Source organism: Pipistrellus kuhlii, unplaced genomic scaffold (genome assembly GCF_014108245.1).
Source record: "Pipistrellus kuhlii isolate mPipKuh1 unplaced genomic scaffold, mPipKuh1.p scaffold_m20_p_3, whole genome shotgun sequence".
Lineage (NCBI taxonomy): Eukaryota > Metazoa > Chordata > Mammalia > Chiroptera > Vespertilionidae > Pipistrellus > Pipistrellus kuhlii.
The window spans coordinates 41,492,520-41,519,433 of record NW_023425529.1 but is presented as its reverse complement, the minus strand read 5'-3'; the positions used below and the strand labels follow the sequence as shown (position 1 = coordinate 41,519,433).

General features: G+C 39.9%; 1 protein-coding gene and 2 pseudogenes across 1 annotated transcript; 1 reads left to right on the top strand and 2 right to left on the bottom strand.

Annotated features, from left to right (window-relative positions):
• Positions 1-200: 200 nt before the first annotated feature.
• TEX49 (testis expressed 49) lies at positions 201-26,453 on the bottom strand. Its single transcript, XM_036458016.2, has 4 exons — positions 26,375-26,453; positions 4,103-4,225; positions 855-999; positions 201-393 (listed from the first exon to the last, which is right to left on the bottom strand). Exons 1-4 carry the CDS (start codon positions 26,451-26,453, stop codon positions 345-347), a joined length of 396 nt encoding a protein of 131 aa, XP_036313909.1. The 3' UTR covers positions 201-344.
• Positions 3,278-3,368, top strand: LOC118731015 (annotated as a pseudogene).
• LOC118728416 lies at positions 18,043-18,784 on the bottom strand (annotated as a pseudogene).
• Positions 26,454-26,914: the final 461 nt, after the last annotated feature.

Genomic DNA, 26,914 nt, shown 5'->3' with positions numbered 1-26,914 from the left:
ATCGTGAGGACCCGTGAGACTTCCCAGATCTGTAACTCTGACCTCTTCTGCGGGTGGGGTTAGGACCCCCTGTGGTGGTCTTCCCAAAGCAAGCACCACGTTCTGGCTGCTTCAAGAACTTCTCACATACCTGACCTCAGGAATTTGGGCACTGAGATCATTAACTTCCCTCCCCCTCTCGTTCAGAGCATAGAAGTGACTTCTGGTCCAATCTAAAATTTACTCCACTTTTTCAATCTCCTCCTCCCATTAGTCAGCCATCAGGGCCAGGGCACCTTTTTCCTCTTTCCCCTTCTTTGTCCTCCTTCCACGGACCATCCTGTCTTTCTGCAAGCACATCTTGCTCAATACAGACTGAATAGTCTGTCACTGAGGAGAGAGTGATCCATAAACCTGGAAAAGAGAGGGTCTCGTATTCAGTCAGGCTAGGCCGGAATGTGCATCTGTGTGTGTGTGTGTGTGTGTGTGTGTGTGTGGTGGGGGTTCTTAAATATAGCTCAAGACTGCCTCGGCAGAATGGGCAGGGGCAGTGATGAGGAAGTAGGATTACTGCCGATGGATGGTGGCTGGAGGGCGGGAGACAGCAACAGAGGGAGGGTTCCCTCAGGAATGCTAAAGACAGTTGTCTTGTGCCTGCTCAGAAGTCATATCCACATGGCGAAACAAAGACAGACAAATCTTTACCTCCTTTGAATGCCACCACTGCCCAATTTTTGAGTCTTACTTTCCCTGGTAGGACTCAAAATACCTCTTCTATTCCCTAACTCTGAATAGCGATGAAACAGTCCCTAAGGATTTGAGTGGAGGGAATAGTCTCCCCCTCCCCCCTCCCTCCTCCCCCCTCTCCTTCTGACCTGGTCATTGGGCTTTTAATGAGGCAGTGACGAGGGCTCCGGATCCACGGCATGGTTTCTTCCGGGCGCACTCCTGGATCGTGGGACCTCCAGAAGCTGAAGTTCTGAGCATCAGTCAAGGGGACTCTAAAGACTTGATTGGGGACTGAAAGGTTTTGGGAAGCACACGTTATCCGATTTCTTTTAGTTCTGTACTCCCTTCCGTGGCTCAGGGCAGCACAAGCGCTGGGCCTGACCAGGTGCGGAGAAGTCCTAGGAGTTTGGTCACCACACCCAGCTTTACTTCCGGATTCCAGCATCTCACACCCTTCATGGTCAGTTGAATCAGTTTTGGTTCTTCCTGTTGCTACTAAGCCCATCTCTTAGAGAGCTTCCCCCACGTGCTAAGATAGTGGAAAAGCAGGTGGTCAGCCCACTTGGGAAATACGCAGGATAGGTCCACAGGTTCAAACCCTCGACCCTTCAGTCTGCAAACATGCTCGAACCACTGATTAAGTGGCCAGGGTTTTTTTTGTTTTTGTTTTTTCTTAAATGCTTAATCATCCTCATTCCCTTCCTTCTTCTCTGAAATAGTTCCTTTCTTTGTTCATTCCAGGTAATTCTCTGAACTTTAGCAATTATGTTACCTCAAGTTTTCATACTGCTAATAGATCATACTGCTAATAGGTATCATTTATCAACTATCATGTTGTAAATGTCATATTAGAGGTGCTCTTAAAATTTTGAAAGGATGTCAGACCTATTTAGATTTTTGGGAGTATTTCCACTATTGGATAACTCTAATTATACTAGTGTATAAATTATATATTAAAAAATTAGAATTGTAACCTAATATTATGAGTATATAGTCTTTATAATCATTTTAAAAAATTGCTAATATACCATTGAGTAGATGTTACATTTTTTACTTAATTCTTTTCCTATTAATTGTAATAAGCTTTTTAAAAGTTTTGCTATTAGAAATTTTTATTGATTTCAGAGAGAGGAAGGAACAGGGAGAGAGGAATAGAAACATCAATGATGAGAGAGAACTATTGATCGGCTGCCTCCTGTATGCCTCCTACTGGGGATCAAGCCTGCAACCTACCGGGAATTAAACTGTGACTTCCTGTTTCATAGTTCGATGTTCAACCATTGAACTATGCTGGCTGGGCCATGTATGTCATTAAAATAATTTGGTTCCTATTGGTTTTTAAAGAGAGAGGAAGAGAGGGGGAAAGAGAGAAAGAAAGAGAAAGAGAAACATCAGTGTGAGAATGTAACATTTTCAGTTGCCTCCTGCACATGCCCTACCAGGGATCAAGCTTGAAACCTGGCGTGTGCCCTGACCAGAAATCAGACTGACAATCCTTCAGTGCATGGGACAATGCCCAACCAACTAAGCTATACCAGCCATGGATGTCCTTTTTAATTTCTGAAAGCTTTACAGTTTTTTAAATTAGATGTTAATTTGGAAATAATTATAGACTCACATAGTTGGAAGAAACGATACACAGTGATCCTGTGTATCCTTTACCCATTGCCCCCCAATAGTAACATCTTGCAAAACGATCTAGTACAATATCACAGCCATGGTATTAACATAATATAACACTACATGATCCTGAAGTTGCCCTTGTATAGCCACATCCTCCACCTCCAGACCCCCGACATTGGTAATCAATGATCTTTTCTTCATTTACGTAATTTTTAAAAGAATGTTATAGTGCTTGCCTGGCCGGTGTGGCTCAGTGGTTGGGCATCAACATGAACCAGGAGGTCATGGTTTGGTTCCTGGTCGGCATATGCCCAGGTTGCTCCCTGAATGCGGGCTCAGCCTCCAGTGTGAGGTGTGCAGGAGGCAACCAATCAGTGATTCTCTCTCATTACTGATGTTTCTTTTTTTTTTTTTTTTATAATATATATTTTATTGATTTTGTACAGAGAGGAAGGGAGAGAGATAGAGAGTTAGAAACATAGATGAGAGAGTCATCGATCAGCTGCCTCTTGCACACCCCCTACTGGGGATATGCTCACAAGCAAGATACATGCCCTTGACCGGAATCGAACCCGGGACCTTTCAGTCCCCAAGCCGACGCTCTATCCATTGAGCCAAACCGGTTTCGGCGCTCATTACTGATGTTTCTATCTCCTCTCTCCCCTCCTCTCTGAAATCAATACAAATTTATTTTATTTTATTTTTTTAAAATATTTTTTATTGATTTTTTTTTTTTTTTATTTTTACAGAGAGGAAGGGAGAAGGACAGATCTAGAAACATCGATCAGCTGCCTCCTGCACACCCCCCCACTGGGGATGTGCCTGCAACCAAGGTACATGCCCTTGACCGGAATCGAACCTGGGACCCTTCAGTCCGCAGGCCAATGCTCTATCCACTGAGCCAACCAGTTTCAGCTACAAATATATTTTTTAAAAGAATGTTACAGTGCTCGCTTCCACAGCATAAATACTGAAATTGGAATGATATAGAGATTAGCAAGCATGACATGCAAATTTGTGAAGCATTCCATATTTTTAAGAAAGAAAGAAAAAAAGAATTTCATGTAATCAGCATCCTACAGTATGTGCTCTTTCAGGGATCACCTTTCTTTACATAGCATAATTTTCTGGAGATTCCTACAAGTTATCAAATGTATCAGTAGTTTGTTCTAGATGCTTTTTGAAGTGTACATCTTTTCTAACTTTCACACAGTGCTAGAGTATTGTTCCCATTTCCAGATGATTTGGAGCAGTTAAATGTTTAAAAGAATTTTCTCAAGGTTACACAACTTGTTTGGAACTTCAACTCAGTTCAGATTCCAAAGCTAGAGCTTGGTCTACCACTCCTCGGAGGCATAGCACATAATAATATACAACTACTATTCCTAAATTGTCACACTTTTGGTTTGATCCTCATAGCAATTCTGTAAGATTAGTAGAGCAGGTATTTTCCGTTTCTTGTGGTGGTTTTTTTTTTTTTTTTTTTTTTTTTTTTTTTTTATGAATGAGAAAACAGGTTACTTAAGAATAAGTGACTATTCAAGTTGAGACATTTAAGAGAGGCAGAACTGGACTCAAACCTGGACCTTCTGCCTTCAAGTCTGATTCAATTTTTATTTTATCTTGCTCACTCCACCACTCAGATCTACTTTCTCCCTCATCTTCTCAGTCTCTCACCTTGGTTCTTTTTATTCCCTGCCTTATAACATGCCCCACCTCATCCCGACCATTTTTTAGGAACTTAAGACGTAGCCCACCCAGGGATACTTACATGTCTTTAGCAACACCTTCCGCACAGCTTCGTGGTACTTTGTGTGGCTATTCTGGTGCACAGAATAATTCCCATCTTTTGAAATAATCGGGGGAAGCTTTGTGGGCACCAGTTCCTTGTGGTCTGAAACGAGATCAGATTTGACAAATGGGACTATTTGATTCTCTGAGCCTCTACTCTCCATGCCATCCACACACATGGCAGGGTTCTCTCCCAGCCACACACATCCGATTCTCCATTTTTGTCATCTCAGGAGTCAAGTCACAATGCCCATGACAGAGGGGAGGGTGAGAGAATCCTGAGATAAAGAGACCTTCTTCCCCACTTTCTTGCTCCTCCCTATCTCCTGGGCTCTGAGTGGCTTCCTGCTGGAATCAAGGTATAGATATTTAGGATTAGTGCAGGTGAAAAAGGCACTTAATCTGGCTAGACAGTCCGTTTTGGGGACTGGCGTATTTGCAGAGCTTTATTTGCTTTATAGGGAAAGCTTTGTTTGAGCTGAGTCTTGGAGGGTAAGGAGGAGTCTGTGAGACATGGTAGAATCAGAAAGAACATTTTAGGCAGCAGGACAGCAAGTGTTAAAAGTATGAGAGAGAGCTCAGCTTGCTATTGATTTGGAGCCTGATTCGTGCTGAGTATAGTGGAAAGGGCAGGATGGGGCTAGTGGAGAGTAGGGGGGGCGGGGGTAGGACAGAGTAGTAGAGTGTAGATCCAGTATTCTTATGAGGGCTTGGGAATCCCCTATAAGGCAAAACCTATATATCACTAAGCTGAAAAGACCAGATCTTCCTTACCCAGTGCTAATGGCCTGAATGTTTGTGTTCTCCAAATTTATACTTTGAAAATTTAATGCCCAAAGTGATGGTATTTGGAGGTGGGGTCTTTGGGAGGTGATTAGGTCATGAGGACAGAGCCTTCATCAGTGGGATTAGTGTCCTTATAAAAGAGGCCTGAGAGAGTTCCCTCACCCCTCCCGCCATGTGAGGACACAAAGTAAAGTCTGCGACCTGGAAGAGGACCCTCACCCGACCATGCTGGCACCCCGTTCTTGGACTTCAGCCTCCATAAGAATGAGAAATAAATTTCAGTTGTTTATAAGCCACCCAGTCTATGGTATTTTGTTATAGCATCCTGAACAGACTAAGACACTGATTTTCAACCAGTGTGCTGGGGGACACGAGGCACACTGGTGTGCTGCAAGAGTTTGTAAAACATGCAATACCTGACTATTTAGTCGGGGCCATTGACCTCTTTTCCCTTAGATTGTCCAATACAAAAATGATAACAGCCAACACAACAATAGCTGTTTGTTGTGAATGAATCAAAATTATACATTTTTTTTTTGTCAGATCAGCAAAAAAATACATTTTTTGGTGTGTCGCAGGTGTTTAGTAATTTCTGTGTGCCATGAGACGAACAAGGTTGAAAATCGCTGGGCTACGGTACTTAGCCGCTCTTACAGCTAGGGCCTGGGCAGAGGGTTTGGCTAGGCCAATCAAATACATCTGTTCCATATTTTGAATCAAAGATGAAGTTGCAAAAAAGCAGGGGTATGTAAAGCCTTTCTCTATGGATGGGAAGTTGCAGCAGTGAAAGGGCTTGTCTGCAGCAGCAGCATGGAGGGCTCAGAGTCCTTGGTGCCAGCGGTGCTGACCCTAGCGTTGAGTGCAGTAGTTGTGCCCCGCCAGGTCTGCAGCATGATTTGGAACAGTGTTCCTGGTTACTACCCATCAGGCTTGGTTCTCTGTTCCTTCTACAGCTTTTATGTGCTTCCCAATATTCTTTGCTTCTTTTTAAAATTAAAAATATATTTTTATTTTCAAATACTTTTAAAAAACTATTTTTTTTAAACTGTGTTGTGTAATTGACATAAAAAGTTGTACATATTTTATACAACTTAATGAGTTTGGAGGTAAGTACACACCCATGAAATCATCACTAAAATCTATACCATAAACATTTATACTCCTTCCAGAGATTTCCTCACACCCTCTTTAGTGTTATTTTGCGATAAGAACATTGAACAAGATTTACCCTCTGAGCAAACTTTTAAATCTGTAATACAATGGAACTACAAGCTCTGTGCTGCTTAGATCTCCAGGGCTTACTACTCATCTTGTAGAGCTGGAACTGGAACCTTTGACTACTGCCCCCCCCCCACCCCCATGTCCTTTGGCCTAGCCTCTGGCAACACCATCCTACTCTGCTTCTGAGTTTGATAATTTTAAGTTCCTCATATAAATGGTATCATGTAGAATTTGGCCTTCTGTGTCTTCCAGGTTCATCCATGTTATTGCAAATGGCAGATTTCCACTGTATACATACACTGCATTTTTTTGATCTGTTCATGCATTGTGGACATTTATGTTGCTTCCATGTCTTGGGTATTGTGAATAACATTGCAGTGAATATGGGAGTGCATAAATCAACTTGAAATCCTGATTTTAATTCCTTTGTCTATATACCCAGAAATAGAATTGCTGGATCATATGGTAATTCTATTTTTAATTTTTGGAGGAACTTACTGTTTTCTATAATGGCTTCACCAATTTGCATTCCCACCAACAGTGTACGGGAGTTCCCTTTTCTCCACATCTTCACCAACACTTATCTTTCATGTTTGTTTGTTTTTAAACATGTGAAGTGTTATTTTATTGTGGTTTTATTTTGCATTTTTTTTTTTTTATGATTAATGAACTTTTAAAATGCTTGTTGGGCCGAAACCGGTTTGGCTCAATGGATAGAGCGTCGGCTTGGGGACTGAAAGGACCCGGGTTCGATTCCGGTCAAGGGCATGTACCTTGGTTGCTGGCATATCCCCAGTAGGGGGTGTGCAAGAGGCAGCTGATCGATGACTCTCTCTCATTGATGTTTCTAACTCCCTATCCCTCTCCCTTCCTCTCTGTAAAAAAATCAATAAAATATATTTAAAAAAAATAAAATGCTTGTTGGCCATTTCTGTGTCTTCGCTGGAGAAATGTCTTTTGAATTCCTTTGCCCATTTTTTATAATAATCAGATTTCCCTCCTAAAGTTATAAGAGTTTCTTATTTATTTTTTTTTTTTTGGTATTAACCCTTTATCAAAATACATGGTTTTCAAATATTCTCTCATCTGCAGGTTGTCTTTCCATTTTGTTGTTTATTTGCCATGCAGAAGCTTTTTCGTTTGATATAATCCCACCAATACTCTTTTAACAAATTCATGTTCTGCTTAAGTAGACTTTGGCTTACCCTTCTGAATCCTGAGCCGTCAGGAACTGGATGAAAATGACCATTCTCTCTGAAAATTGTTGAGATTGCTGCCTCACCTCTGGTGGAGGGTGAGGATGCCACTTCTTTTCTGAAGTTCTTCCCCCGCTCCTGCTTTCCCCCTTCATCATGGCTTGGCCCCACTCCATCTACTCTGCCTCTCCTCCCTCCCTTTTGCACTCCTATGGAAGTGCCTCTATTATTCTCTGAGATGATAACACAGCCAGGGTGGGACACTGTCTGAATCCCCTCTCTAGAGTTCTGGAAGCCTGGGCTGCCCAGGGTGCTGATCTGTGCTTCATCACAGTTGACAGCAATGAGAGGGGCTAGTTCATGGGAGCAGTGTCATTTGAGTTTGGTGGTTTGACTTTGGGAGAGTAGGGAATGGGAGTAAGCAGATGTAAACTGGAGAGAAAGAGCAGGAACGTATTGCTAGTGAGCAATGGGATCTGGGCTGTAGTAACTATTGGTCTGGATGCAGGTGACAAGTGGGAGCTCTTCATCTGGTCCTAAGGCCTCAGACGGATCTTCCTTAAGGGTACAGCCAGATGATATTCTCTATTATAGGTTTCCAAATAGTAGATTCCCAAGTTCCCATATGGATGGTTATAATGTGCTTGGAGATGTGCTGGACAATATCACCCATATGGGTGCCTTCCTGAATCAAGCACCCACTGACGTACTCCTCACATCAGTCTTTGCAGGCTGGAAGATATTTTGGGTAACTAGTTTCTCGAAGCTTCCAAGTTTGAAAGCCACCTGAGGTGAAGAGTGGTGACGGGTAGGTAAGAATCATGCCACAGACTGTGAGAAGGCGTGGGCATGTTTCAGGTAGAGCACATGTGTCAAACACACGGCCCGCGGGCCAAATCCGTCCCGCCAGGCCTTACAATGTGGCCCGCACCGCACTGTCTTCACTGCACTCCACTGCGTTTCCATCACAATGACAGTTTATGACTGTTCAGTAAACCATTCGGCCCGTGATTTAGGCTGGATTTTAGATTTTGGCCCCTTCTCTGATTGAGTTCGACACCCCTAAGGTAGAGGGATGCAACGAGCTCTTTATAAGCAAGCGTCACTGTGGCAAGGTAGTAGACTACATCATTTTGTTGGTAGAAGGTAAACAGAGGAGGTTCTTCATCCACCCAGTTAATAACCATGCTTCATATGGTTTGGGGGCTAAATAGATATCGAGTACCCTGGACAGTTTATTCTAGAAATGGGCCACAAAATGGGAGTTACCATAAGAACACCTTTAATAGTTGGAATGGACTGAAAAGGACTTCTGGGGTGATGCAAAAGTACATGGATGAATCTTTATCCAATTTAATATTACAAATTTCACAATATTATAAGCTTCCCAGGGCCAATGAAGTTGTTGCAACTTTTTTTTTTTTTTTTTTGCAACATTTTTAGTTATCCACTACTTTGCTCATTGCCTCTTGGTTAGTTGGAACTGGGGCTGATTTGCCACAATATTTTCAGGTTGAAGAATTTTTAGAATGTGTGTGCCTCAGAGGCTCAAAGAATTCTGATTTCCAGGTTGTGGTTCTTGCATGCCTGTTCCAGATGCTTACTACACAGCGGTGATAATATCTAACATTCATTACTTGCAGTTGTCTTAGACTTGGTGTTACTTCTAGCAGAGTAATACCAACCTTGACTAGAAAATCATCTAAGATCAGCTTGAGAAAAATACCGTGGTACTTACTACTGTACATAACAAATGACTCCTGCCCAGAAGGTAATACCCAATGCTGGGTATTAACTTCTTGAAGTTGGCTGGGGCATTAAAACTGACTGAAATGGGCTGATTTGTGTTTGGAAGGCTATCATACTATGACTTATTGTCTTCCCTGATACAAGGAAATTGCCAGTGCTTCAGGAGGAAGTGAACAGGAACATGAGCCCAGGGAACCAGACAAATCCACAGGACACATTTCACATGTGGTGGGAGTTCCTTTGCTTCCATGTCCAGAAATATCTTCCTCAATATGGTGCACTTGCTCAGGATCCCGGACAGAGGGGAAGAAGGTGAGCATGAGGTAACAGAAAGGCTTAGTCCTGGTTGCAGACTGCTGACATAAAGTGGATCATGTAGATCTTCTAGAGAGGTAACAACAAAAAGAGCTAATACTTAGTGACTGTGCTCAGCAGAACTATAAAAGGTAGGTACTATCATCTTACTTTACAAACAGGGAAACAGAAGCCCAGAGAAGTTTAATAAATTTCCCCAAGGTCACATAATTAATGTATGGAAGAGACATGAGTTTAACCCAAGCAGTTTGGCCTATGCTCTTAACACACCACACCAAACTGACTTGAAATAATCTAATCAGAACATCCAGGAAAGACCAAGGACTAAGGAAAAATGTCGACTGATAGAACTAGCCTCTTTTTAAAAATTATGTGTTTTTACTGATTTCAGAAAGGAAGGGAAAGGGATAGGTTAAACATCAATGATGAGAGAGAATCATTGATCACCTGCCTCCTGCACACCTTCTACTGGGGATTAAACCTGCAACCTGGGCATGTGCCCTGTCCAGGAATCGTACCATGACCTCCTGGTTCAAGTGTCGACACTCAACCACTGAGCCACACCAGTTAGGCAGAACTATCCTTTTTCTCTTTTCTTTATTAAGGTATAACATATGTGTCCTTATTCCCCCATTACCCCCCCCAACCCTCCACTCATGCCCTCATCCCCCTAGTGTCTGTGTCCATTGGTGATGCTTATATGCATGCATACAAATCCTTTGGTTGATCTCTACCCCTTCCTCCCACACTCCCCTGCCTTCCCCTTGAGGTTTGATGATCTGATCAGTGCTTCTCTGTCTCTGGATCTGTTTTTGTTTACCAGTTTATGTTATTCACTATATTCCACAAATGAGTGAGATCATATGATATTTATCTTTCTCCAACTGACTTATTTTGCTTAGCATAATGCTCTCCAGGTTCATCCATGCTGTTGCAAATGGTAGGAGTTTCTTTTTATGGCAGTGTAGTATTCCATTGTGTAGATGTACCACAGTTTTTTAATCCACTCATCTGCTGATGGGCGCTTAGGCTGTTTCCAAATCCTAGCTATTATAAATTGTGCTGCTATGAACATAGGGGTGCATATATCCTTTCTGACTGGTGTTTCTAGTTTCTTGGGATATATTCCTAGAAGTGGGATCACTGGGTCAAATGGGAGTTCCATTTTTAGTTTTCTGAGGAAACTCCATACTGTTTTCCACAGTGGCTGCACCAGTCTGCAGTGCACTCCTACAAGCAGTGCATGAGGGTTCCTTTTTCTCCCCATGCTTGCCAGCACTTGTCGTTTGTTGATGATAGCCATTCTGACAGGTGTGAGATAGTACCTCATTGTCGTTTTGATTTGCATCTCTCAGATGATTGTTTTCATATGTCTCTTGGCCTTCCTTATGTCCTCTTTCAAAAAGTATCTATGTAGGTCCATTACCCATTTTTTAATTGGATTCATTTTTTTGCATGTATCTATCCAATTTTCCCAACACAATTTATTGAAGAGACTGTCTTGACTCCATTGTATGCTCTTGCCTCTTTTGTATAAAATATTAATTAAGCATAGTGGTTTGGGTTGATTGGACTCTCTATTCTATTCCATTAGTCTGTGTGTATGTTCTTGTGCCAGTACTTGGCAGTTTTGAGAACACTGACTTTGTAATATAGCTTGATATCTGATATTGAGATCCCACCTACTTTTTCTTCTTTCTCAGGATTGCTGCAGCTATTTGGGATCTTTTTTATTCCAGATGAACTTTTGGAGAGTTTGTTCTAGGTCTGTGAAATATGCCATTGGTATTTTGATGGGGAGTGCGTTGAATCTATAAACAGAAAATTTATATACAGCTCGTTGGGAGTCTTGTCGAGGGTGTCAGTCTTGAGGAGTGTGTGGGGGAAATGATAGTTACCTTGATCCAGAGGCAGAGTCCTGGCTTCCTGAGCTCCACTGAAATGTGGAATATAATTTCCTATGGCCAACATGGGGGAAGGTTACTGCAGTTTGGTGGTTGCTTTGCAGTGGACTGGGTCAGTTTCAGTGGGGAAGACCACCGGGGAAAGGCTGGGCCAATGTTCAAAAAGTGGCTGTCTGCTGCAGCACAGCCACCCACCTTAGAGGTGCCCATTCCCTAGGTTTTGGATGATTGCAGTTATGAGCAGCTTGAGTATCATCTCCCCTCTAGTTTCAGGCAGAAACTTTGAAAATCAAGAACTAGAGTGCCCTCTGCTGGAGTCTAAGCATGACACCACATCTGTTTCCCAGCAGATGAGTGATGGAACAGGCAGCTGGAGAGAACAGGAGACCTAGGAGATTGAGAAGAGGACATTCCAGCCACGGTGGTGAAAACTACCTATTACATCCTCTGACAGGATCCAGAAAATGACAGTGCAAATAAGATGTGCTCAGTTTTTACCAAAGACTTGAGATGTAGTCTTTCTTTGAAGAGATTCATTTGGAATTGGAAATAAGAGCAACTCTGAGGACTAGTTAGTGAACTCCTATGGGAGGAGGAATAATAAAGGAGGAAGATGCAGGGAGGTCCTTTGGATGTGCACAGCGTGGATGTCATTGTGTCTGTGGCTAGAGGGCTGTCACTGGAGAGTCTGGCAGGGGAAGGTCATTTGTCTCTCGACAAGAACAAGCATAATTTCTCTTACCACCCAACCCCATCAATTTGCCTCTGAAATTTCTGTCAATGAACAGTGAGTGTCGATTTGTGTTATGATAAGGTCTATATTGAACTAGGGTTTCATGTAAACAAGGCAAGGGAGTTGTTTCAGCAAAGGGCCAGATAAGAGTTAATATGTCTGAAACCAAGACAAAGAAGGGAAAGCTTACATATAAGAAATATGGGCATAAGGTGAATAAACTCCGGAAGCTAGGCTGAATTTGCAGGAGTAACCAGTGTTAGGATCAGGAAGAATGAGTCTGGGAGGAGGAGAAATCCACTGATTGGTAGACATGAGAGTTCTAGTCAATGGTTAGGGGTGCTCTTCTGTGGTAGCTGTAGCCACCAGACTTTTTCAGGGCCTGGATGAAATATACTTTGAAGCCGAAACCAGTTTGGCTCAGTGGATAGAGCATTGGTCTGCGGACTGAAAGGTCCCAAGTTTGATTCTGGTTAAGGGCATGTACATTGGTTGTGGGCACATCCCCAGTGGGGTGTGTGTGTGTGTGTGTGTGCAAGAGGTAGCTGGTCGATGATTCTCTCTCATCAATGTTTCTAGCTCTCTATCCCTCTCCTTTCTCTCTGTAAAAAATAATAAAATATATATATTTTAAAAGAAATATACTTTGAAGCCAGCCAGCATAATTTTCTTCAGGAATATCATGGTTAAAAATACTGCTTCCAAGGTTTATCCTGGTAAGTATGTCTTGAGAAGTAGACAACAAAATTCCAGTCATAGGAAAGATGTATATATATATATATACACACATATATATATATGTATATATATACATATATATATATGTATATATATATTCCACATGTAAATAGGAACTTACATATTATGATTTATAATTTTTCTTTCAATCATCTATTGTAGAGTTTGATGTGCTAGGTCTTAGAAGTATTAAACACATTATTTTAGTTAATTTCCACAGCAAATCTATGATAAAGGCATTATTATGTCCATCTGTACATAAGGAAATGGAAGCACTCTGAATTTACTTACTGTGACTTAGCCTCTGAATCTGAACAACTTTGGATACCTGATAAAACTGAGTTTCTTAAGTTGATGATAGACCAAAGTATGCTTCCCACACCCAGTTTTCCTCTTTGGTTTTTCTATTTTGGTTCTTTATTAGGGAAAAAAAGAAAAGGAGGCAGGGACTGGCAGAATATTTAGTTACATGTAGTGACTCACCTCTATGAGTTTTCATTATGACTATAATAAAGGAAAGCTTGAGTGGGCTTTTTTTGAGTTGAATGTTAATACACTCACACCTACTGAAATAAAAAAAAACCTATCTTCAAAGAAAAATTGTGAATTCAAAATATCATTATAGTAAGAATGTTAAGAATGTCTGTATTAACAGGTTCATTTTATGGTTGCTGTTAAAGCCTTAGGTGGAGCTATGTGAGAGTGTGGTTGATTTGAGCACAGAGAACAAGTTGAAGTGCTAGCACTGGTGGACAAAAAAGGGTCAAACCACTTGAGTAATTGTATTAACAAGGTGAAATCAGCCAGACAGAGAGTGGGGCCAGAGAATCATTCCAAGACAATCATCCTGCAAGATTATTTGGGTTGTATAACTAAGGGTGAGTGTAGAATTAGGAACTGTGTGTTCCTTGAACTTATGAATGTAGAAATTGAGTAGATGAATGTAGAAATTAGAAAGATGGGTAAAATATATGTGGCCTTGCCAGGAGTTAAATAAAATGCTGTCTTTTATCCATAATTTCCCCACCCTCCTTGTGAATTTCTCAAACCAGTTCTGAAGTAATAGATACATATGAGACATTTCCCATTGTGGTGTTTCTCATTTCTATTGAATGGAATGTTCAGGTGAAAGTCTCAATGACATAGTTGCAATCGAATTTCACAGAAGGTAGCCAACTTGTTTGGCTATCTTTGTGGAAAGGATAGTATGATCAGAAATATTGTTCTAAGGTAATGGGATGATGAACAGAGTGCATAGATACTTCAGGTGAGCACAATGAAATGGCATGTCAGAAGTGGGAGATAAGTTCCACTTCTGGGATGCAGTAAAAGCAATGCATCTGGTTGGGATGCAGTAAAAGCAATGCATTAAAGTGGGAGGTGGAGGGAGAAACCAAGATGGCGGCATAGGTAAACACCTAAACTGCTGTCTCAAACAACAATTTCAAAACTACAACTAAAAAACAAAACGGACATCATCCAGATCCACAGGAAGGCTGGTTGAATGTAAATTCTACAACTAGAAGGAAAGAGAAAAGCACTCTGAGACTCAGAGGAGCTTTAGAAGGCAGAGATATGAAAGTGAGCACGTGGAGAAGGCTGGCAACTGAGTACGTAACTGGTTTTCTCAATCAGGAGGGAGACATAAGCTCCCGGCTGCTCTGAACTCCAGTTCCAGACAAGACTCTGGGGACCCAGACTCATACGGAGAGAAATTGGACTGTCAGGAAAGAGAAAAGCACACTGAGACTCAGGAACTGCAAAAGGCAGAAGTTCAGAGACCCAAGTGTGGAGAAGACTGGCAACTGAGTATGCGGCTGGCTTTTTCAACCGGGAGGGAAACAAAAGCTCCCGACTGCTCTGAACTCCAATTCCAGGTGAGACTCTGGGGATCCAGACTCATTTAGGGAGAGACTGGACTGTCTGGCAGCAGGCAAAACTCGAAGGCAGCCTTCTCTCAGAGGTGCTTGCAGCAATTATCAAGGGACACTGAGAACCAGGGGCCTCTTAGGGCAGGGCTGACAGGAAGCCATTGCTGTCTGCTCCACCCTGAGACTCTGCCCCATGCAAGCTGAGCACAGAGGCTTTTGCAAATCTTATCTTGTAAGGGTGTCTCCAGCACAGAAGTTCTCCCAGTGCAGACAAAGCTGATCCTCACAGCCAATTGGTATGGAGTTCAATTCCTCCCAGTGATACCAACAACAATCAAGGCTTAACTACAACAAGACTGTAAACACAGTCCACAAAGGGGTCCATCAGGAGTGTCCATCTCAGGTAACTGGGGAGGCTGAGCCACTGGGCCCTATAGGACACCTAGTACACAAAGCCAGTCTATCAACTCAGGGAAGCAGCCAAAATGCCGAGGCAAAGAAACAGGTCACAAATGAAAGAAATGGAGGAAAGCAAAGACTGAATACAGAGTTCAAAACCACGGTAATAAGGTTTTTCAAGAATGTTCTATATTAGGCAGATAAATTTAGTGAGACCCTCGAGGATATGAAAAAGGACCAACTAGAAATTAAGCATACAGTGATTGAAATAAAGAATAATATACAGAGGTCCAACAGCAGACTAGAGGATTGCAAGAATCAAGTCAAAGATTTGAAATATAAAAAGGCAAAAAACACCCAACAGGAAAAGAAAAAAGAAAAAAAAACATATGAAGATAGTGTAAGAAGCCTCTGGCACTACTTCAACATCCGAATTATGGGGGTGCCAGAGAGCAAGATACTGAAAACCTATTTGAAGAAATAATGACAGAAAACTTTCCCCCACCTGGCAAAATAAATATACTTACAAATCCAGGAAGCACACAGAACCCCAAACAAAAGGTATCCAAAGAGGATCACACCAATACATATCATAATTAAAATGCCAAGAGCAAAAAACAAAGAGAGAATATTAAAAGCAGCAAGAGAAAAACAGTTACCTACAAGGAAGCACCCATATGATTATCAGTTGATTTCTTAACAGAAACTATGCAGGCCAGATAGGAATGGCAAGAAATATTCAAAGTGATGAATAGCAAGAACCTACAACCAAGATTACTCTACCCAGCAAAGCTATCATTCAGAATTGAAGGTCAGATAAAGAGCTTCACAGACAAGAAAAAGCTAAAGGAGTTCATCACCACCAAACCAGAATTATATGAAATGCTGAAAAGTATTCTTTAAGAAGAGGAAGAAGAAGAAAAAAATAAAGATAAAAATTATGAACAACAAATACGTATCTATCAACAAGTGAATCTAAAACCTAAGGGAATAAAAAAAAATCTGATGAACAGTATTAACTGGTGAACATAATAGAACCAGGGGTATAGCCGGGACCAGTTTGGCTCAATGGATAGAGCGTCAGCTTGGAGACTGAAGGGTTCCGGGTTCGATTCCGGTCAAGGGCATGTACCTTGGTTGTGGGCAGATCCCCAGTAGGGGGTGTGCAAGAGGCAGCTGATCGATGACTCTGTCATCGATGTTTCTAACTATCTCTCTCCCTTCCTCTCTGTACAAAATCAATAAAATGTATTTTAAAAAAAAGAATCAGGGGTATAGAAAGGGAGTGGACTGACAATTCTTGGAGGAGAAAGGAGTGGGGAATGCAGGAAGAGACTGGATAAAAATCATACACCTATGGATGAGGACAGTGTGGAGATGTGGATAAGGGCAGAGGGTGAGGTGGGAACCGGGTGGAAGGGAGATAAGGGTGAGAAAAAGAGGAAAAAGTATAATAATCTTAACAATAAAGATTCATTAAAAAAAATAAATGTGAAGAAAAAGAAAAATAGAGACTAGAATAAACTCAGAGGAAAAAGGACCCAGAAGAAAAAGAACTAATGCAGGGAACAGAACAGAACATTAAATAATGTATAATAACCCCGAATAAAAGAGAGGTTATGGCCAAAACCGGTTTGGCTCAATGGATAGAGCGTCGGCTTGGGGACTGAAAGGTCCCGGGTTCGATTCCGGTCAAGGGCATGTACCTTGGTTGCAGGCATATCCTCAGTAGGGGGTGTGCAAGAGGCAGCTGATCGATGACTCTCTCTCATCGATGTTTCTAACTTTATCTCTCTCCCTTCCTCTCTGTACAAAATCAATAATATATACATATATATATATATATATATATATATATATATATATATATTAAAAAAAAGAGAGAGGTTATGCAAAGGGAAAACCAGAGGATCAAAAATTGCCATTGGAAATAATATAGTAACCCAAAACAAAGTGTATGTGGTTTCACATATGTCCACAGTTTGCTATTTCCTTTCTTCAAGAAATAGAGCTTATTTCCCCTCACCTTGAGTGTGGACTGGTAGTGATTCTCTTCTAACAAATAGAAAAAAGTAGAAGTGACAGTCACTGTAGAGTCTAGGTCATAAAAAGGCACTGTGTCTTCCTTTTCCCTCTCTCTCAGATCACCTGCTCTGAGGAAAAACTCAGAGCATGTGAGAACAACACTCATGCAGCTTATGGAGAGGCCCATATGGCGAGAAACTGAGGTGTTTTCAATAGTCAGAGATGAACTAAGGCTTCAGCCACCAGATGACTGCAGCCCCTGCTGGGCATGCTGCCCACAACCGCACTGAAGAAAGACCCAGATCCACACCTAGCTAAGCAGCTCCTGGATTCCTGATTCACAGAGACTGTGAGGTAATAAATGTTTGTTGTTTTAAGCCTCTATGTTTTAGGGTAATTTGTTACACAGCAATAGACAATGGAAGGTTAGAAGATAGAATTGAAGACTCCCCCAGAGTAAAAATTTAAAAACAAAGAAAATATAAAGAAAAATGAATAGTAAGTTAAAGGATCAGTTCAGGAAGTTTTATAGTCGACAAATGGAATTTCCAAAAAGAGAGAAGAGAGAAAATAGAGAATAAGTTAATTAAAAAAAATAAAAATTCTCAGAAATGAAGGGCACAAATTTCCAGATTGAGAAAGCTCATGGATTATCTACCATAATGAATAAAAAAAGACCTACAGCAAGTTCCATCATTATGAAATTTCAGAAAACTAGGAAACAAAAAAACTGAAAGCTTCTAGAGAGCCCAGCCAGTGTGACTCAGAGTTTGAGTGTTGACCTTTGAACCAAGAGGTCACAGTTCGATTCTGGTCAGGGCACATGCCTGGATTTCGGGGTCCATCCCCAGCTTGGGGCATGCAGAAGGCAGCTGATCAATATTTATCTCTCATCGTTGATGTTTCTATCTCCCTTTCCTTCTCTCTTCCTTTCTGAAATCAATAAAAATATATTTTTTAAGAAGCTTCCAGAGTGAAGTAAGTTACATATAGGAATCCAACTGGAAGCTAAAAGGCAATCAAGACACACCTTCTAAATTCTCAGATAATTATTTTCAACCTAGAATTACATGTCCAGAAAACTGACAGTAAAGTGTGAGGGTAATATAAAACCATTCTGGACTCAAAAATATACCTCCTACACATTTTTTTTTGTTTTGTTTTTTTAAAAAATCTTTCAAGCTTTTATTTAAGGATGGTGACCCATGGTTGAAAGCAGCCTTGCCCATGGATTGCACATAGTCCTCAAAAGTAGCGATTCATTTCTCCAGCATGTTTGTTCCAATTTTATCATCTTCTACGACAGACTATATTTGAAGTTTTAAAATTCAATACCCACTGGAACCAGTTTAGAAGAGTCCCAGATCAAGCTATCTGCTGGAATGCTTCTAACACATTCCTCTAATTTTGCCATATCCATCTCATCATCCCAAGGTTTCACATCTAATAAGATGGAAGATGGCAATAAGTGCAGTGTTGTTGTTTTTTAAATTTATTTGATTCATACTGTCAAGGTGTTCTTCTATTAGCTTCTTTGCTTTCCTCCTACTCATCGGATCCAAAGAGATCAATGTCATCGTCATCTTTACTATTTGTAAGCTCCAGGTCCTGTGGTGTTTGCCACATTAGCAGGGCCATAATTGCCCAGAGCTTTCTTCACTCCTGGTAGGGTGATCTTTCCTTTTCCTAAGATTTTATGTGATGATATCCTCCTACACCAAGCATGTCAAACTCGTGGCCCTTGGGCTGCATGCAGCCCACAATGAATATTTCTCTGGCCCAACCAATATAATGGATGTAAGAAACGTTTTAATAAAAAATTTGTAACTTAATTTTTATAACATCCTGTTATATATAATTATTAATAACGAATTACAACGTTCACTAATGACCGATTACTATAATCGTGCTGCATTCATTTCCCTTACGCGCCTTATGCACAGGTGCACCATTTCTCTCCACTAATACTAGCAGCGAATATTTTAGCAGCAGGTTGCCACATCATTAGTCTTGTACTGACTTGTTTGATGTGCACAACAGGACATATTTCGCTTTCGGAGAACAAGAAAAATAGGTTTATTTGTATAATGCTTATTAATTTGTGCAGTTATTCAGTGTCTGGTAAGTTGCTGTTCAAGAAAAAATATTTTTATCAAAATGTTCTAATATTTTATGTTAACAATTACTCAGTTATTTCAGCCCTTTGTATTCAGCATGTCTCTATCTAAATAAACTTATGTTTCTAGAAAATCGAAGCTTTTGGTTTTTTTGCAGCCCACATAAACTTAAACCTTGTTTATTGACCCATGTTAGCCTTTGAGTTTGACATGCTTGTCCTACACATTCTTAGAAAGCAATTTGAAAATATATACCAGGAAAGAAAGGGAATAAACTAAGCAAGAAAACATGGGTTCTAGGAAACAGGGAATAAATCCTTAGAGGCAAAAGCAAGCTTCAGAACAAGAGCTATACACAAGGCTTAAAGAGTGAACAGTTTAGCCAAAACCGGTTTGGCTCAGTGGTAGAGCATCGGTCTGTGGACTGAAAGGTCCCGGGTTCGATTCCGGTCAAGGGCATGTACCTTGGTTGCAGGCACATCCCCAGTAGGGGGTGTGCAAGAAGCAGCTGGTTGATGTTTCTCTCTCATCGATGTTTCTAGCTCTCTCTCTCCCTTCCTCTTTGTAAAAAATAAAAAATAAAAAAAAATCAATAAAATATATATTAAAAAAAATTCTCAACTGTCTTAAATAGGAAGGCAACATATAATAACCACAAATGGATAAATCAATACATGCATGTAAACTTTTCCTTTAGAAGTAGGAAGGTAAGTAACAAAAGAAACAATAACTGAACATGATTATCTCTGAAGAGTGGAGATGAGAGGGTTAGGCAGGAAACTTATTTTTCATTATAAGCCTTTTTTAGCACTATTCTTTATATTTAATACTTTGAAAAAAGTAAATAATAACTATTAGATATATCTTGATTAGACATGAGGGGGACAACTAAAAGATTTGAGAAAAATCATTAAAAAATAAGTTTGCTTTGCAAATCTACTTTCTTTTTATTATTTTCTAAATTTTTATTTTAGACAGAGGGAGAGAGAAACATCAATTTTTTGTGCCACTTATTTGTGTATTTACTGGTTGCTTCTTGTATGTATTATCCCTGACTGGGATCAAACCCGCAACCTTGGCATATTTGGATGATTCTCTAACCAATAGAGCTACTTAGTCAGATCCACTTTTGAATCTACTTTAAATAAACCCAAATGGAAATTGTAGATGATGCATAAAGGGGGAAAATCATCAAGAGACACATTGTTTCTTCTCCCCCCCCCCCTTTTTTTTTTTTTTAACATATAGACAGAGAATCACTTACTTTTTTTATTATTATAACTATAAATGTTCCATTCTAGTTAACAGACATCCTTTCATCTTTTATCTATTGAGCTCCTATAAAGGGCTAGACATCTGCTAACTGCATTATCTCAATTAAACCTAATACAATATTAGGAGGTTGATACTTTATCTCATTTTATTTATTTATTTATTTATTTATTTATTTATTTATTTATTTTTAAATAGCTATGCTGAATATTTTATTAAACTGTAACTTTTCTTTTTTTAAAAAAAATATATTTTATTGATTTTGTACAGAGAGGAAGGGAGAGAAATAGAAACATCGATGAGAGAGAGTCATCCATCAGCTGCCTCCTGCACACCACCTACTGGGGATGTGCCTGCAACCAAGGTACATACCCTTGACTGGAATCGAACCTGGGACCCTTGAGTCTGCAGGCCAATGCTCTATCCATTGAGCCAAACCTGTCAGGGCTCCAAATATTTTTTTATACTACACATCACCAGTATACTATTTTCATAGCCACTAATTCATATATAAAACCCTAATAATGACAATTATTATAGAAGTTGGCTACTGTATCTCTGTAATTTTCATTTTTTTTATTTGATAAGGTGATTTTATTGTAGTTTTTTTTTTTGCCTTGCATTTTTGTGCTTGTGTGTTTTTTATTTTTTTATTTTTATTTTTTTTGAATGCTTTACTTTTTAAAAAAATATATATTTTATTGATTTTTTTTGCCCCCCTCCCTCCCTTCCATACATACCCTCCCTTCCCAGAGTTTTATGTCCATTGGTTGTTCTTATATGCATGTATGTAATTTTCATTTTTAACATGTTATCTAATGCTTTTATTTTTGCTTCAACATTTCTTCTTGGCCAATAATTTATTGTTTTTGTTAAACCAAGAGAAAAATTTATTAAATGAGGCTATTACAAGTATATCACTTATAGAGAAAAAAAAATCATGATTCTTGTGTTTTTCATTAATTATAATGGCAAATATAGGTTCCTTCTGCATATTAAAATTGATTTTTCTCTCCATTTTTAATATGTTTTCCAATTCTTTAAGGTATTACATATGTCTCCTTTCCCTCCATTGCCCTTCCCTCCCTTCCTTCCCCCCCCCACACACACATGCCCTCACTCCTCTTGTGTCTGTGTCCATTGGTTATGCTTATATGGATGCATACAAGCCTTTTGGTTGATCTCTACCTCCTCTTCCCCTCCCCTGCCTTCCCTATGAGGTTTGACTGTCCGATGTTTCTCTGAACACATTTTCAAGGAAAAGGAATTGGCACTGTATAAAAAATTGGTGAGTATTAAGTAAAACTAAAAAATATAAGGAATGTACCTTTTCTTGAATCCCTAATTTACAATGTAATCTTCCTTTAAATTAACTATTTGTCTAAGATTCTACTGTAATTACATTCAATTTTCCAATGTACTCTTCCTTTAAATTAACTAACCAACTATTTGTCTGATAAGATTCTACTGTAATTACATTCAACTTTCATTATATAGGACTTATTAATTGATCCAAGCATGCTAGCTTGATGTCTAGTGGCTGGTTTATACCAGGGATTCCTACTTGGTGGTTAGGAGTTTGTGGTATTAGGTTAGCCACACTCCAGGGTCCGATGGGACACATTAACTTCAAGATTCCTCCTAGAAAAATGGGATCCATGGTAACCGGTTGCCTTGTCAAATAGTGATTTCACTAAATTCTTGTCCTGGAAATGAAACTGCCTAGTTTTATTTGAAGAAATAAAATATAATTGACCTGTTAGCATTGCATTTCCACCAATAATTCAAGCAAAGTTTGAGTTTTAAGTACAGAAAACAAAATCAAATTATTGTTTTGGTACCTGCATGAAATAGATAGATCACATAGTAATAATGATTCGGTAGTGAATATGCATATGTGTGTGTTTTTTTAAAAAATGTCAGAAGGAACTAACCCAGTTACTTTTTTTCTGGGCTTGCAGAACACTACTGTGAAGTTGTAGAATGTTGTAACTCTCTTGGGAAGTTGTCCAAGGGCTCTAGGAGAAGGTTATAGGTGTTGACTCCATAAAGAAGTCCTCAAGGCAGCAATTCTGGCTGAAAGTTACCACTCAGCTCCAGTGAATGGTGGCTCCTGACACTCGTGGGAACCACCTGTTGTGGAACAGAGAATAAGTAACTATAGGTAAAGCCAACCTGATATTTGAACTTCAGGGCTTAGAGATTAATAGATTTTCATAGAAAGGCTGACTATCAATCATTTGTACAGTGGTCTGCCCACAGCAAAAGGCTGACTATCAATCATTTGTACAGTGGTCTGCCCATATAACTGTCTAAAAATGAGCACAGGGCCCGGCTGGTGTGGTTGAGTGGTTGAGTGTTAATCTGTGAATCAGGAGGTCACAGTTCGATTCCTGGTCAGAGCACATGCCTGGGTTGTGGGATCAATTCCCAGTGGGGGAATCTTCAGGAGGCAGTCAACCAATGATTCTCTCATCATTGATGTTTCTATCTATCCCTTCTCCTTTCTCTCTGAAATTAATAGAAATATTTAAAAAATGAGCACAGGCATAGGTGTTTGACAATTTGGAATCAAACTCTGGCTCTATCACTGTGACCTTGGGTAAGTTAACTTCTATCACTGTGACCTTGGTTAAGTAAGTTGACCTCTTTGAGTCTGTTTCCTTATTGATAAAAGAATAGTAACTTCTACTTCACAGGAATGTTGACAGTATTAAATGAAATTATGCACATAGAGTTCTCAGTACAATGCCTGGAACACAGTACATGCTAAAGTTATTTTTAAATGCCTGAATCAACATAATTAGGAATTTTAATTTAGCAAGTAGACCTCCTCTATCCAAATCTTGAGAGATAACCAGAGGGTATAAAATTGAATGGGGTGAGGGAACCAAGTGGAGGCTAAGGGGAGGCAAATTTGATGTCCAGTCTTCCCTCTACATTTTAGGCCAACAGGCTAGTCAAGCCTCCTGCCATTGGAATGAAAAATTTGGGTAAGCAGATGATATCAGGATGCTTCCCTATCATCCCACAGGGGACTTCAGTTTTTATAAAGTGAAATCTTGCCGGCTAGCCTACAAAGTAATTCATCAGTAGTGAGACCCAGGCCTTTTTGGAACTGAGTCTTGTCCACCAGTGTTTAAGTGGCTATTTGGGTAGGAAAATCCCAGGCTTGAAGCTTAATTATCTCATGGTGAGAAGTCCTTCTAGTAGGGGCAGGCAGGAAAGGCCTGCTCTTGGCCTGGAACAAGGGAAATTTGTTTCTCTGAGAGAGGATGAAAAAGTTATTTCGAGACAATAATAGCCCCATGGGATAATGTTGGGACTCAAATGGTTGGGGGCAAGTGAGGAGGGCTGGTGTAGCGCTATTAAGGGATTCCTAGAGCCCATCAGTGGGATCCTTTGTAGAAGTCTTACCTGAAAGCTGGATATGTAAAACAGTTTCAATGATGGAATTAGAAAGAGGACTGAGTGTCCAATGAAGATCAATCCTTCACAGTCTTAACTTGTGCTTTATACTTTTCCGGTAATCCCCATCACTTACCTCAACATTACTTTTGCTTTAGTACTTGCCTATATTTAATTTCCTTCATGTGCTATTTGGCCCAGAAAAGCCTTCTCCACTTCTGTGCTTTCAAACAAGTCACCTTTTAAGATCTTAATTGTCACATCTCCTTTAAAGCCTCCCCTAACTTGTTTTGGTTAGTTATTCTATATTATTTATTCATTCGTTTACCCTACAAATATGTATTTATTAAACCTCTATTATGTATAAGGCACTGCTAGGCATTGTGAATATAGTACAAATCTGATAAGTACTCACTGCCAACTAAAAATCCTTCCATGTCTCCCTCTATAATAAAATGCTTAGCATGCTTATATGCATAGCTGTGGGCAATAGGGTGGTGAAGACTTGGGGGTGGGTGGGTAGAGACTGGGAGGAGGGGGATAAATGGGAGACATCTGCAATACTATCAATAATTTTATATCTACGGCTGAAACCGGTTTGGCTCAGTGGATAGAGCGTCAGCCTGTGGACTGAAAGGTCCCAGTTTCAATTCTGGTCAAGGGCATGTACCTTGGTTGTGGGCACATCCCCAGTGGGGGGTGTGCAAGAGGCAGCTGATCGATGATTCTATTTCATTGATATTTCTAACTCTCTATCCTTCTCTCTTCCTCTTTGTAAAAAATCAATAAAAAATATTTTAAAAAAATAAAAAAATAATTTTATATCTACTTAATAAAAGAGTAACATGTTAATTGACTGTACCTTTGAGATGCCCACCAGCCAATCAGGAGCAAGTATGCAAATTAACCATGGCAACAATCCAGGCATTCGGCACTGCCCCCAGCCACTCTGGGCCTCTGGGCAGCATGGGAAGGCAGAAAGGTGGCTCTGGGCCAGAGTGGAAAGGCAGTTCCAGCCAGAGTGAAGGTGGTGCCAGCAGCCAGGGGAAGGAAGGCCCGTTCTTGCATGAATCTTCATGCATCAGGCCTCTAGTGTGTGTGTGTGTGTGTGTATGTGTATATATAATATATATATATATATATATATGCTGATATAGACACTGAGTGGCCAGGTTATTATGATCTTTGAACACATGGCCACTCAGTATAAATATATATAAATATACATATATACACACACACACACACACACACACACACACACACACACACACAGAGGCCTGGTGCATGAATTCGTGCATGGGTGGGGTCTGGCCAGGGAGAGAGGACATGGGAGAGTTGGCCCGTCTGCCTGCTGGTCAAACTCCTGGTTGAAGGGACAATTTGCATATTAGCCTTTTATTATATAGGATATACATTGAGTGGCCAGATTATTATGTGTTCAGAGATAATAATCTGGCCACTCAGTGTATATATACACACACATACATATATCTGTATATGTATGTATATTTAAAGGGGAAAAATGCTTAGCACGACTAACATAATCTTTAATTATCTGGCCCCTGCCTAGTTTTCAGGCCTGCTCCCCAGCATTTGTTTATTTTACCACCTATCTGTACCCAAGGACTTGAGTGCTCACTTAATTTGGCTCTCTCTCTCTCAAGTTTGTTCCTTTGTCTGTGCTATATTCCCTTCTTGTCTACTTAACTTCAACCATCCTTTAACACTCATTTCTGGAAGCATTTTGTGTATGAGGTCTTCTCTAAAGCAGTGTTTTTCAACCTTTTTTGGGCAAAGGCACACTTGTTTCATGAAAAAAATCACGAGGCACACCACCATTAGAAAATGTTAAAAAATTTAACTCTGTGCCTATATTGACTATATATAAAGTAATTCTCTTGAATAGGAATCAAATAAACACAAAGAAAGTATTTTATAATTACTTTATTATGAAATATTAAGTAAACAAAATAGTGAAAAATTATAAAATTCTTGTCTTGTCTGCACCTACGGCACACCAGGCAACATCTCGCGGCACGCTAGTGTGCCGTGGAACAGCGGTTGAAAAACGCTGCTCTAAAGTATCCCCCTATTCCAACTGTATCAGATACTACCTCTTTTGTGTCTACATAGCATTCCATATTTAATTTAATCTCATACAATATTGCACATTATTTGTTTGCATACCTATTTTCATTTGCTAGTCAACCACTTTATGGCAGAGACCTTATTCTATCTATCTTTGTAACCCCAGTCACCAAGATAAAGCCTGGCATAAAGTTGGTGCTTAAATGTTGGCTAAATGAGCAAATGAATACATTTATTTGAACAAATTTGGTATCTTAAAAAAAGGCTATTAAATGACAGAAGTGGGACATGAATGGATACCCTGCCTACTCCATTACTTTTTACTAGTGTAATTGTTAATGTTGGGGGATAAATCTCTAACCCAAGGTAGGAAAAGTAAATGGCTAACAAGTGGACCTTCTAATCCTTTACTGTATATTCCCCTTACCTGTTTCTTCAGTTGTGTCCCTTTTCTTGTGCTGAAAGGAATTTTGATATCCAAGTAGATACAAGTTGAAGAAGGCCATCTTAGCTCTTCCCTGTTCTCTTCTGGAATGTCCAGGCTGGAGCACCAAACTGTTTGGTAATCATGGCAATGTTCTGAAGAATTATGATGACTGACATTCCTTTTGTCTAAAGAGGCATATGGTTTATGGGTTCATAGTGGAACTGGATTTGGCTACAGAACTTCAGGAAAATGGAGTAATCAAGTGGCAGTTATCTTTTTATTTGCGCCTAGTTTTATTATACTGTAAGCTTCAGAAGGCAATGGGTAGAAAGAGCACTGACCTGGGCTCAAATCTTAGTTTCACTATATCCTAAGCACCTGACTTTGAATATAATAATTCTGTGTTTGTTTGTTTTTTAACTTAAAAAAAATGGAGAGGTATGAGAATTAAATGAGATAATAATGTATGCAAATTTCCTTAGCAGGATGTTCAGCATATAATGGAACCTTAGCAAACAGTATTTAAATCTGAAGATGGTA